The following is a 14,561-nucleotide window of genomic DNA, read 5'->3' as shown; positions in this document are numbered from 1 at the left end:
CTTATTGGGGTTCAATAGTGGACAATAACCTTACTTCATTCCCACAGTGACAGCTGGATTGGTTTGATGGTTTTAGGTCTCAAAAATAGCTGTTATGTTTGTTACTTCATAGTCAAASACTGAGTTATCTGTAAGAGAGATGAATTTCGGTAATCCGTTAAAAGAATGTTCTTGCTCAACTTTAAACTAATTTTTCGACTGTAGATCGCACATCCCACACTTAAAACGAAGATATTCTACCCGATTTGAATGGCCTTTTTTGATGAGGTGAATGATTAGTATGTTGTTTTTAATCTTGCTTTCTGGTGTTTTTGCCTCTATCTAGATGTTCAAATTAATCTTCGGTCTTTACTCAGGTGTATGGATTGGATACTTGATAGGCAATATAATATAATAACTATAATCTGCCTACTCTTAGGTCCAAGTGTGCTGCAAACATACTGCAATGATGTGAAGCGCATATAAAAGTGAAAAGTTGGCGCTAGTTTTTAAAAGTAAATCTAAAATGAAATATTTCTGCCTTAAAAYATCAAATAATGTTTGAGGTCCCTGCGGCACAAAGAATTTGCTTCGTCTTTTTTAATGAAACCGAGTCAWTGCCGCCATTCGCCCTTCTACGCCAATTAGTACGYTCAKTMATTTTTATTTGTCTTCAACTCAGTTTTGCCCTCAATTTTTTATTTTACTTTCCACTTGTGTTCGCTCTTATCGACGCTGTGCCAACTAATCTGAAAAATTCTTTTCGTCCGAGAAGCGCACATGGTGCTGTTGCTTGAGGCGTACTGCCGGTACAGGGCGTAACGCACCGGCCGACATGAACGTCGTCGTCGTCGTCGTCGTTGTCGCCGTCGACGTTGCTGAAGCTGAGGCAGCTGCCTTTGCCGCCACTACGGCCGCTGCTGCCTTGGCGACCTCATTTGCTCGCATACCCGACCAAATGTTGCCACCACTATCGACGCTGTTGTTGGTGCGATTTGGTGGTTGCCATGTCCGGCTGTGACCAGCGTCATTACCACCGACTGCCAACCGGCCCTGYCCTGTTATCACGTTCATTTGTTTGTACGCGTTTCCTGTCATCCGTTSGCGCTTTACTGTTACTGTTTCGTTGCCTTCACTTCCGTCGGATGTCTTTTCGTGTCCTTCGGTGCACGAGAGTGTTGGCGAGCCGGAAGTGGTCGGCGATGATGAGGTCCATTGCTCGTCGCAGGAGCAATAACCGCGYGCCGTGTCGCCACCCTCCAAGGCGAGCGAGTGCAGTTCATGTAGTTTTCGCAGTTTTTGTTGTTGCCGCTTATAAGCTGCGGCCACTGAGGCGCTGACACCGGCTGCGGAAATCATTTGCTCAGCTTGCGATTGTTGTTGTTGCCGTTGCTGTTGTGCGTGCTGCCTGTGTGGTGGTTGTTGTTGTTGCTGGTAAGCCGCTCCTGTGTGCTCTGAAATTTTTGGCTGGCCTGTCGTCGTGCTTGTGCTTTTTATTGGCGACTGCTGATGCTGTTGTAGTTGCTGTTGTTTCTGTTGCTTATTTAATACTTTTGCTGATGCGGCGGCAGCTTGATTTGGCGACAGCATTGGAAGCGGTGGCGTTGTGGCCGGTGACATTGATGCTACAGACACCATCGATGCCGAATGCGCGAATTGCAGGCGTTGCAGAGCGATCGATTGCTGGCAGAATGGTTGTGCTTGGCCGTATATGTCTACCTCTTCTTCCTTTTCGACCTGTTCATTTGCGGTGAAATCCTCTTCGTGCATGTCCGTATTCAGCTTATCACTTGAGCTGTTGTAATGAAAGAGAAAAAAAACCAGGATGAGATACATTTCTATATAAGCAGAATGAGTAGCAGCTTTTGTGCAATTTCATAATTATTTTCTAAAGGTTCTTAGTTGGAATCTCTTCTTTTAATTGCAGTTTAAAGTAGCTCCAGAAGTTACTACTGGTTTTCAAAAGTTTTCGTTTTTTTATGAATCTACGCTCTGAAAAAGGAACTGTCGTAAGAGCACTCTCTTATGTAATTCCTTTCAATAAAGACTATCTTACTTTTCTCACAGAAGTGAGGGACCTTTACTCCTTGGCTGGGTGTAGCTTCGGAGGCATTGCTAATTTTGAAGTTTAAAACTATCAATATAAAGACTACATAACTATATGACAATAGCAAAGATGTAAGTCTGTAGAGACAATGTTACAAAGTTAGGTTGGATGAAGAGGTCGATCCTAATAGGGATTTCACTTGGACAGCTAAGAACGCCGATCTATTCTGTTGCTTGAAATTCTATATACTAAAATTCCATACAAGACCCTTAAAAATTAACAAATTTGTTAAGACGGCTAATATCCGTTTTGGCTAAGTCTTCTGATAAGACTAAGATAAGACTAGACGGAGGTGTTTCAGCTTCAATACTGTAAAGACTTAACAATGGAGGATAGAGTGTAAAAGGATCTCGAATTCTTAGTCGGCCAGCGCTTGGTAAGTACACGCACCAGAGGTAGAATGTAAGAGGCCAATGAAGATCCAACCCATTCTGATATGAGCGAAGTAAGTGTGTCGCCCTCTGGATAGCTGATCGGCTTTACTAACGTGGACCTTGCTACAAAAAACCCTTTCTCCAACCTTCCCTTCTAGTTTCGAACAATCCGTCTCTTCTCCAGCGACTTCTCCCAATGCACATATTCCTCGTCGGTATGTGAGCAGAGAAAAAGATTTCATAAGCGGCCTCTACCACGCAATAGTCCAAGTTTTCAGGTTGAAGGAAAATAGAATGTTGGCCTGCCCTTGTTCGAACACCTCCGAAAGTGGCATGTTTGGGCTCCTAAAAAATTAAACCATTTCTGCTTTATTTGGGTAGACGGCTAAGACGCTTCTATACGCTCAGTTGGGTACTACGTTGCAGTACCCTTCTGTAGATGGTATTTAGACATTTTTCTTGAACCATAAGAATAACATGGCTGTTTTTGGGGCGGAAGAATTCTTGGTGTATGCCAATGTATGTCAGCACCCGACAGCCTCGTTTCCGAGTTTTTTTAGTCTGTCGTCAACCAACAAAACTTAAAGCAGTGGAAATTTGTTTCGATTCTGAGAGATGCCCTATTAAGCTTTCGGGATGTATTTGCGGAGTGGTACACTGCGATCGTTTGCTCACAAAAGGCTCGATTCCAATTCAAACTTTTCCCGTAAGGGACTCTAGCTTTTTCTGTGAATACATCTCGTGAAATAAAAAAGTTTTTCTTGCAAGGTCTTGATTGTGATCGATCAGTTTGTATGACAGATAAATGCTATAGTGGTTCGGAGTAGTCGGTTCCGACATATAAGCAGACTATTTGAGAGAAAAGAAGAAGCGTATCTCCAAAATTGAGAAAATAATTAGTATACAGACTAACGGAAAAATCGACCAAGGAATAAGAATAAAACGAATCACCTCATCTTGCTGACCATTTATAAGAGTATATATTTTATATAGGTTCTCCCGTTACCCAGTTGAGTGTTACAAACTTCCTGGCAWGCTTTATATACCCTGTTCAGAGTGGAAATATTTAATGAGCACTGTGTGTATTATATATCATTTTTGTTTACTGTAAGTTCTGGCTGTGTTTCCTTGGGCAAACTTACTCTTTCAGGTAAACTGGTACCGTAAGACAAACACACAGGTATAAATTTACAGTTATATACGAGTTGTTATGGCTGTCGCATGCTCATTAAAGCAGTAAGCAAAAGAACAAATGAAAAAAAATTAATGAATTAATGAGAATACGAGTTAAAGCTCACAGCGTAAAGAAAACCAGCAAGGTAAATATAACGGTGCACAGTTAACATTCGCGTGGACATACAAATATACATATATATATGTCAGGTTGCTGTTACACTGCTGATGAGCATACAGAGAAATTATACGTATTTCGTTTGTTTCTCAAACTGGTTTAAAATTCTCCACCGGTTTATAAATTCCGTCGAATATAATATAGTTTGGGGAAGACTAAATGTATAACGATGCCTTAGTGACTACGTTAAACCTCGTACGTTTTAAGATTTTAAAATATAGCTTCCTAATACTAATACTCCGKATTTTAAGCATTAAAGTCGCAGTCCCAGTACCACAAAATTATCATATCCCACGCATTTCCAAGTGCTACTAAATGTAATCGCAGCATACCAGATATTTTCTTACAGTGTTTACAGTTTGCGTGCACTGTTTTCAGCGAACATAACGGAGTGTTTAACGACAGCTGATGCAGCGATTGGTATGCAAGGTATGTGAAATTAAGCTGCTGCAGTGGCAGTCGCAAATTATGATTGTCTTACGGCAAGCCGACGCAGCTGGCATGGTCTGAGTTAAGAAAAACGAAAGCGTAAATATCATATTGCCCATATGTACACTATATATGATACGTAACAGATGAACAAAAATCACTATTGAAATGTGAACATATATCGGAATGCAAAGCCATTATGCGATGGTAAAATTTTCGTATGGAATTATGTTCACGGTCCTTGTCATGTCTACCCCATGAAGTTGCTGAGAATATTTAAGGCAATTAGTTGCAAAAAAGACATATGCCGTACAACAACAATAATGAATATGAAAATACAATAAATTGAAGCTGCGTTGATACCGAGTGGTTAACAGTGGCTGATGTGGTCTACCAATAATATTTTCCGACTGAAACGGTTGAGTTGACGAGTTGAAATAATGAGCTTTGCCGGCCGTTTCATATACTCACACAGTGTGCATAATTTTATATTTCTTATCATTTATAATTGGCGTAATTTTGATTATCTTAAAGGTATTATGGAGCAAAAATTACATTAGTTGGATAGAAAAAAAAAACTTCCTAGGTAGTTGGAAGTGCTTTGCAAACCCTTACAGCAGATGGCGACAATAATCTTAATGTACGTGAAATTTCTCTAAGCACTCCAGAAATCTGCGAAATAAACACAAAACGATCACAAATTTCGAGAGGAAACAGCTTTCCGAAGGCACCTGACATTTATTATCATGCTTTAGCTGCGCCAACTATTTTACTTTCATGATTTACTTTTCCCTTGCCGCAATTAAACGAATTTTCAGGCATAAAAATAAAAGCCACAAAACTTACGTATTCTGTTTGCCTCTTAAYAAATTTCCTGCAATGCGCATTTTCTCATAATTGCTCCTCTGCTCACGAGCGCCTTATTTTCTTTGGCCGGCTGCTGTTCGTCAGGCAGTGGAAACGCTTGCAATGTTGCACGTAACGTGCTGCCATACAGTTACCCAATCACTGTCGCCGCCACAAAGAGTTTGTTAATTTTGCCTGCAGGCTGACAACTCTGTGTCTCTGATTGGTTCCTTCGGAGAGCACTAATTGATAAAGCGTACACTGGATGAGCGCCAAATAAGTTAACGCGATTTTATGCGTAAGTTTAATATCGCAGACGTGATTGCGGATGATAAGGCAATAATGGAAGATAAATTTCATACATAAATTGAACCAAAGTTATAATTTATATTTTCATGGCTATTTGGCTTTCTTCCTCCGTTGTCAGTTGGCTGATTTTCGTGGAATTCGATSTGATAAGTTGTCAAGTTGTCTTAAATTACCTGAAACAGCGTATGTCGCCGCTGATTCGTCAAAAGTAATACGCTTTTATAGTAGTTCGCAGCCTTGATCTAGAGATGCAAAGATGAGAACCGAGCCAGTTGGTAATTTTTCATTCTTTTGCTTGACGAGTTGCAATCAGAAATCAGAAATTCTCATTCTAACTGATTGACTCTATGAGCTTCTCAGAGATTTTGGCTGAGATCACAAGGGTATCAGGTGGCTCCACAAGCTCACAACAAAACCATCTCACTCTCCTACTTAGTGCTTAAGGATGGTTTTTTTGCCACTGCCAAATAATACTGTCGAGAACTAAAGATTTTTAGCGCTAGAGAGTGAGAACTGTATGCTTTTGGTTAAGAAATCCAAATAGTTCCAAATAGTTTCTCCAAACTGTTTCTCCTAGGATGCTTTTGTAGAAACCGTTCTTGCAGTAACCTCTTTGAATTGGTTGGAACATTAGAACCTCATTTCTTGATAACGTCGAGCACATTGCACACTTWACAGAGCACATTGCAGGTGCAACTAAGTTCAGACATGCACTGAATGATATTCACCGTCGTTTCCAAGGCATGCGGGCCCAATTAACCGGCACTGACCCAAATTWTTACCCGTCTCGCAACTGTCAACTCGTCAGCATTTCTTGAAATTACTTCAGGAAAATTTCACGCTCCCACGATAGTCGGGCGCAATTAACCGACACGAACTCGGATTTTTACCCGTTCAACGACTGTCATCTCGGCACCATTTTTTTGAAGTTAGTTCAGGAAATTTTTCTGCCGCTACAACAAAAGTCACTCTCTTTCAGTGAATGACCTCCTTCAGAGTCAAATCACCAACCTTAGTAGAAGAGGAGGACAAGAGAGTAGCAGCTCGAGTTGCTGCGTCAATATAGAGTTATTCTTRTGCAACTTCGTTCTTARTACTGTAACTGGTTAAAGTCTTATTTAGCCAAAATTGACCCTGAAAAGTTCAAACTACGGCCTGTATACAATGAGTCTCAACTTTGAGCTTCGTAACGAAATCAGCTGTAAGATTGGCGGCTTTGTGTAAATTTTCCACATGAACCTTCACCACATACGAGTRCGCTTTAACTGAAAGTTAAGGTTTCCAGTCATACTGAAGGAAGAAGTATAGATTTAGGAGGATTCATAGCGGAACTTTCAACTGGGGTCCAGGCCACAAGGGCGTTTGTGAAAACAAAATATCTGATAAGATTGAYCAGAGTGCATTCCGCGCGACTACTAAACTAGTTTAGGAAATACGCAAGTGTTAAAAACGGATCAGGGTGCGATGGACTGCCTTAGGATCATGCAGGATCGCCAAGTTCATGCGCCAGGGAGCGGAAGTAAAACATATACGCTTTCTACTATCATGGGCTCGAAAAGATAATATGACTGCTGTTGGCCTAGTTACAGGTCAAAACTTGCTGGCATTATTAACGATGGCATATGTAGAAAGTGCAGGGAAATAGGCTTGAGAGACGCTTGAACGCCACTACTGCATATGATCGACTTTAACCAGAACTCGTCGTAGATATCTAGGAGGTTCACCGTTCAAGTGATTGTAGGAATTGCCAGAATTAGATATAAAGTCTCTACTAAAATTCGCTAAAACCGTTGAAGCTTTGGATGACGCAAACTTCAGCTCGTTTTAATAATAAATTTTCATCTGTCGTTACAAAGGACTAGGTTTAAGAATGAGATAGAAGTAAGAGTCAGTGTAATCTAACCTAATAGAATCTAAATTTATAAGGTGGAAAGGTGGCTTAATGAAAGTGTGCAATATTTAATCAGTGCAYTTAATCCAAAAGTTCAGTATTATGTCATGGATTTTGTCAAGGACCTCTGAAAACAACTAAAATTGCCTAACACTTAGTAGTGGAGGGTAGATGGCAAGTGCACTTACGGCTACGAAGAGAACAAGTCAGCAATTTAACCGACCAAATTGTGTGATTGAATAACAACTTTGCTGAAAATGTTTTGAAATTAAATTTACAGTATATTTGACCTACTTGATGGGACAATCGGATTGCTGCATTAAGTTCATAATTATTTAAGTTGCTTCTATTGAATCATTAAGTGGCGTTTTTGTTGCTGTTGTAAAGTTTTCACTTAACAGCATAAACAACTATCTGCGCGGCTTAAAAGCTTTGCATTAACGAATTTCGTCTCAAAAGGGCCGGCAATGCTGCCATTCAAGTACGCAAATAAAATATTTAATGCATTTGGCAAGTGCGGCTAAAAGTGAGAATCATTCTCGCGCACGCTTTGTTGTTTTTCGCTGCGCGCAAAGTTTCACCGAAAGATGAGCARCGAAAAACGTAGTCAACAAGAAAGTGTGTCAAGTGTCAGATAAGCAAGGCGAGACTTATTGAAATTAAGTGTTGTGGTTACTGTTGTTGTTGTTGCTGTTGATTAAACTAGCTCATGAGAGATGTACATATATAGGTATGTGGGTGTATCCTTTTCGCTGTCCACACACATATATATATATATAGAGCACACATACATACCGAGCGGCGAAAAATGCAGCTAACCGAATTGGTGTGGGGGTGAAGTAAGCGACTTAGTTTTTTCCGCAGCGTCTACTTTGYCGTTGAAGTGCGACTAATTTTCACTCGAAATGCGCATCCAATTAAAATTGTTCCAACACAAGTTAAAATCCATTTAAAACTTTGTTAAAAAACCGAGTGCACAATAATGGCGACAGAAAGCCGGTAGAAAAGTGGAGAAACAAAAAAGAGTAAAAGGAACATTCAACTGCTATKTTTGTAGAGCCACGACAAATAATTTTGGTTTCGAATAAAGACACAGGGTCGCCAGAGAGGCTGGCAATGACGCCGCCTCCGCCTGGGGTGAGCGTCAGGATTGCAGCGGGTAATGCAGCAGCAGCGCGGGATGGAAACTTAGTGAGAGAGTGAGCGCCTTCATTCTACTCTTGCGTATTTTGAGTGACACTGACAGTTGCAGTGGAAACTTTTTCAACACGTTGTTTTTGTAACGTTTTGAAGTGTTAAATAYAAAATGTTAGTTTGTGTGATTGTTTTGTTTGTAGCGCCAATGTGATATTACGCAGAACTTGTGATCAAAAAGTAAGTTGGTAATTTTAAAATGTCAAAGCAACGAAAACAAGTTAAGATTGTGTATACAGAGGCGTTGAATATTTGCCACGATTTAGTTTTGAATACAGTGTGCAAGTGACGTATAGGTTAGGTTAAGTTAGGTAACAAAATACTAGCACGTGGACAGCTAGAGACGCATGTCAGCTGTGATTTCCAGAACTACTAGGTATGCATCAAAAAGACCGTCTTATAGCTAGCCAAAAATTTTYAGAGCCCGTTAATATCTACTCTCGCCAATTCACCTGATTCGTAGAAAGTATGACCGCTAAGATATTTGAACCTTAGTCTGTCTCCTTCCCTGCAACTTTCATAAGTTGTGTAAGCAAAAATTTTTAGCCTCACCCCGTGAGAGTCAATGGAAGAGTGTTCAGTTAGAGCANGTCTGTCTCCTTCCCTGCAACTTTCATAAGTTGTGTAAGCAAAAATTTTTAGCCTCACCCCGTGAGAGTCAATGGAAGAGTGTTCAGTTAGAGCACCTATCATTGCGATCATATAAACCTTGTTAAGAGTTGGTCTATGAAACTAGACCTTTATATTCCACGCAGGGCTAGAACGCATTCGCAACCMCACAAGTGCTGKTTGCTGACCAATGTTTACTGCGCTCGCATGAGACTCAACGCCAGAGTGCACGATAATGGCATTTTTGCGRGCTCATCGGCTTTATAGTTCCCGAAGATTCCGCTGCGGCTAGGCACTCTCAGTCAAATTTAATAGGGATGTAACTTAATGCTTACTGTYAGCGAGCTCAAGACCTGTATAGCAGCTATGTTATCGGTGTGGATGAGACATGCATCCTTAAAGAAACTGCACTTCGTAGAAGTTTATTTTCTGCTACCTTAATGGCTGCCACTTTTGCTTGAAAGCCATTATAGTGGACTGCCAGTTTGAAAMAAGAGTTGCTTAGGAGTTCCCGACAGAAGACTATTTCTCTAAACTTGAACTAAAGTTGAGTTATAATGCTTACTGCGCCTCTCTGCCACAACCACAAATCCCTCGGARGTAAGTACGCRGAGACGCTGCCGCTGGGAGRAAGCTCCTAGCCTTCATGTCATGCGGGCTGCTTTAGAAATGAGAGAAGATTTCGGAATGTCTCACTCTGAGACCGGATGATAGCAAACTTCATTATGTATGTAACGACATTAAGTGTCATCGCTGGTGTTGTGCGTAGTATACCACCGAAGTCAATGAGAGCCGCTCGTTGAACAMTTCCCAGCTSTTTAGCTAATGTYGCTTTACCGAGCCTCTTCCACCAACCAAATACAATACACCACTTCATTGACGTGGATCATACCAGAAGCTCAGTGAAGATCGGAAAGGACCTCTACGAGCCATTCGATACCAAACGAGGTTTGSAACAAGGCGGCTCCCTATCGTRCGACTTTTTCTACGTGGTGCTGGRGAAAATAATTCGAGCTGCAGAACTTGACAGAGAAGTGTACAGCTGCTGGCATATAYCGATRYTATTTATATCATTGGCCTCAACAACGGCGCCGWWAGTTCTGYTTTTTTCAKAACGGCTAAAAAAGCGAAGCAAATGGATCTGGTAGTGAATGTCGTCCGAATGGATGAAAACGCTTCAGCTCTGAATGTATTTGACGCAGTACCCGCCGGGGGAAGCAGAGTAAGAGGAAGACCTCCACTACACTTGGAATCTCCAAATRGCGCCATACAGGGTTAAGGAGAATGACTGGCGCGCTGTTGTAAAYTCGGCTATAACCTATGCCTATGCCAATAAAGGAGAAGAAGAATCTCTGACTAACTTCACTTTTTCAATCAGTCTAAAATTGAAAATCTATGTGTATCATTTCAGTCTAGGGCACTATCTATCTCTCGGCGTCATTTTAATCGAGAAATTACTTTTATTTGTTAAAAAAAAAAATCAGGAAACTTCGAACATTGAAAAATGTCATGCGCTCTAATTTCCTTTTTTAATGTACTGCGTCCATGCCTTAGATGGTGGAACATCGCATATCGAAATACAKTGGCTGAATAGAACCCAAACTGGCTAAATGTGGTCGCAATTTTTTATGGTAATGGTTGGCTACCAACGATTTTCCACAGTTATGGCGAGCAAATTGTATTCGAGGAATAATTTCGTATACCAAACAAAGCAAGAAAAAATAACATTTTGAAATTCGCAATTTTGCCTGACGAATTTGCGTCATTCCATCAGCGACGTGGCATTTTTAGTTTTTCAAATTTCATCGGCAAAAACATGACAGTTAGAAGTGCGTGAGAAAGTGGCGATTGTGCGCGGCGAAATGCAAATTTTTTGCATATATGTGTGCGTAGATATACGTGTAGATATGCAGAAATAAAAAAAAAATAGATAAAAAATATTTTTTTATAAATTGGTGCGCACGGCTYGAAAATTTCATATTTGCTGATGACAGCTGTTAACTGACAGTTAGCGGCGAGCGCGTGGGTTGAGATCGCAATTGGTGTGAGCGCTAAAATATTTGCAAGAATGCATAGTTCCACATGTATGTAGGTATATATAAATGGCTTTCTGGCTTTCTCATATTCCGTTAGGTGTTATGAGTTTTCAATAAATTCGCGCCAATATAAAATTTTTTGTGCCAAAATAGATATGAAGCCTAAGCGCTGTCGCAAAGTTGGAAAAACTATTAAATAAAAGTCATGAAGCTGCTGCTTCATAAATAGTCAGACGTAGAAGAGTCTGAATCAACGCATATCGATACTTAAAATGTAAAATAACGTAACATCACTTTTCATAAGTTTATAGTCGAAGGGAAAAGGACATAATATGTTGTTCGATTATTTGAAGAAATTGTGATATTGAATGGCCTCCAAGACGTTGTGACTTAACACCATTAGGCCACTTCATGTGGGGTTATGTGAAGTCATTGCTCCTTAGCAATAAACCGCACCCTCTCCAAGCTTTAAAAGTCACTATTGAACKTGCGAATTCATTCATGACATATGATTTGATTTGTGTAAAAAGTACTTGAAAATTGGGTGCGCCGAATTCATTACTGCAAAAGAAGTCGTCGAGGCCATTAGAATGATGTTGTATTTGAAACTTAATAGCATCGAATGTACTTCACACTAAATAAAATTTGAATTTCCTGAACAAATAGTGTGTTGTGTCTGTTTTGTACAAGTATCATATCACTCTTTTTAGAAAACTGCTGACATAAGTCTTGGAATTGGCATAATGGAGAGTCGCAATTGCTGCTTGGATTTCCATAGCCACAGATGAAGTATTTAGAGGTATTATTGGACATCTAATTGAAATTCTTGGAGCACTTTGGATACACATCAAATAAAGCAAATAAGATTTACAATGTCTTATCAAGAATGATGGCAAATAGAGCCGGCGATTTTTACTCTTAAATGTAACGAGCTCGGTGGTACTGTTTGTGCCTCCAGTATGGATACAGGCAATAGACGAAAAAGCGTAAGTCAGACCAATAAATACCAGCTAGTATGCCACCCATAAACACTCATGGAGACGAATTCACGATATTACATATATGAGATTTCAGGGCCAATTACAGAAATCAAAAAAAGAGAAGAAAAAGAGAAGAGCATAATTATATGGCAGCAACGGTGGCAAACTTCAATCAAAGGACGGAACAGACTTATATCTGACATCTATACGTGAATAACTAGACCACATGGGGACCTGCATTTCCACCTGACCCAAATACCAAGCATGGGTGTTTCAGAGACTATCTATACAAATTTCAAAATGTTGTCAGTCCGTATTATTCGATGTGTACTGCGTCCACAGAATAYCCTGAACACCTGTTTTTCTATTGCCCCGRTCTCTAAACGTAAGGGAAAAGGTAGAAAATGCACTAGATGGTAGTTTAAAGGTGGAAAACTTGACGGCACTTATGTGCCAGTCCTCTGATAAGTGCGTCAGTACGTCAGTGCTATAGAACAGACGTAAAATGTTTTGTCTCTCCCACGAAGTAATACCTTATCTGGTGGTTCCGAGGGAGTGGCTTGAGTTGGGAGTAGGTTAGGTTTAGCGGATATTAAGTTCCGCGCTCCGGCTTTCTATGCTTTCCCCCTGGTGTCGCTATCTATATGCCGACTGATGCGTTAGAATCTGCTATCTTTATCGATTGTCCAGTGAGAATTTCAYGACATTTCATWGATTGGAAGTGAAGTTATTGCGTTTTAAGTGTCGGTAAGTTTGTGCTATCGGTGCGAAAATGAACTTCGAACAAAGAGCCAACATAAAATTTGCTTTTAAAATTGGTAAATTTTTTAGCGAAACGTTTCAATTGATGAAACAAGTTTATGGCGATGATTGCCTSTCCCGTAGCAGAGTGCACGAGTGGTTTCAACGTTTTCAAAGTGGTCGTGAGGCCATAAATGACGATCAACATGTGGGCCAATCAAAATCCGTGATCACCGGAAATTCCATCGAAACTGTGCATGCGTTCATCAAAAATCAGAAGAAATCCTCATTGAATTCATATATGTAAATGGAATTGAACATCAACAAAATATCGATTTATTGCATTTTGTCCAAACATTTGGGTTTACGAAAGGTGTGTGTAGGGTTTGTTCCGCACAAATTGAMTGACGACCAAAAAATGCTCAGAATCCAACATTCGAAGAACGATTATTTGGCCAAAAATCACATTTTAACCACTAAACCCTCCCCATATTCACCTGATATGGCGCCGTCCGACTCCTCCCTGTTCGGAAAAATGCATTTGCCCATGAAAGGAAAGCGTTATGCAGACGTAGAGCCCATTCGAAAGGCTTGCAACGGCATACTGGCGGCCATGCCGGCCAACGAGCTAAAACACTCGTTCGACATGCTTTTTTCCCGTGTAAAAAGCTGTATTGAAGCAGAAGGAGACTATTTTGAATAAAATAAATTGATTTTGCCGAAAAAAACTATTTGTTTTGTTTTTTTTAAGTCCTGTTTACTTTGGAAAGCACCTTGTAGTTTTACCCTTTACTGAGGGTACTTAATTGTGCAATTTTTGTCCTTATTGGTAAAAAACATGTTTCTGTTTGCTCCGCATAGACCTTTTTCTTCTCGAACTCATTCGGATTTTAGCTTTAATTATATTTTTTTTGTTTTAAGTTTTTTTTTTTAAGTTTGAAAAGTATTTCAAATCCAAGTTAATTTGGTATTTTTTCAGAGTACAATTTTTGTCTTTTCGGTAACCCAATATGAGCACGTGGAAAATGCGAAGGAACCTCACATACGCATTTTCAGAATTGCTATTGTGTGCTGGCATCTGCTAGAACAACGTACACGCAGCACCGCTTGTTATGGCGTTACATAAACTTGAAGTGCACGAATAACCATAAAAGCAACAAAAAACCGAATTGCTTGCAAAGCAAGCTGAAGCAAGCACACAATGAGTTTTCGCACTGCGATTGCATTCACCTTTGCCGGCGCAACTGTAAAAACTTCAATTGTACGCGCGACAAGTGGCGAAAAACATTTATGCGCTGTTCGCGTTGAGTGGATTTTTATTTGCGACATATTTTTCGAATGCCGTAAAGTCACATTTTTTCCACAGAAATATTACACTCGGCAAACATTTGTGTTTAGCTTGAATGTGTGTGTGGTTGCAGTGAAGTAGAAAAGTGGAAGAGGGAAAGGTGGAAAGAGTGAATGCGCAAAAAAAAAAACAAATAATACGATGATGAAATCAAAAAAATAAAATAAAAAAACAAAAAAAAAAAAAAAAAACTTATAAAAACACAAGTAATAAATAAGCACAATAGAGAGGAGAATTTAAAAATTTCTAACAAAGTGAATACAAATTACGTGGCTGCCAGTCGCTCACACGCTTCAACTGCCAGACGGCGGCAGTCAGTCTGACACAGAGCCTACACCCGTACGACTCATGAACGCAAGCAGCTCTT

The 14,561-nt window shown here is 40.1% G+C and overlaps 2 protein-coding genes across 2 annotated transcripts in view; both read right to left on the bottom strand.

The window, feature by feature from the left end:
* Nucleotides 1-723: 723 nt before the first annotated feature.
* Nucleotides 724-1,749, bottom strand: LOC108977798 (ras-interacting protein RIP3-like). The gene has a single exon (XM_018947707.1). The coding sequence runs from the start codon at nt 1,747-1,749 to the stop codon at nt 724-726; it is 1,026 nt and encodes a 341-aa protein (XP_018803252.1).
* LOC108977814 (neuroligin 4-like) overlaps nt 1,506-14,561 on the bottom strand; it is a 117,751-nt gene continuing 104,695 nt past the window's right edge. The window contains exon 11 of the mRNA XM_018947734.1: nt 1,506-1,774. The gene's annotated coding sequence lies outside the window, so the exon portion shown is untranslated. The remainder of the gene's footprint in view (nt 1,775-14,561) is intronic.

The sequence above is a fragment of the Bactrocera latifrons genome, unplaced genomic scaffold (genome assembly GCF_001853355.1).
Source record: "Bactrocera latifrons isolate USDA-ARS-PBARC rearing strain unplaced genomic scaffold, ASM185335v1 scaffold_96, whole genome shotgun sequence".
Taxonomy (NCBI): Eukaryota; Metazoa; Arthropoda; class Insecta; order Diptera; family Tephritidae; genus Bactrocera; species Bactrocera latifrons.
This window is presented reverse-complemented; position numbering and strand designations above follow the sequence as displayed.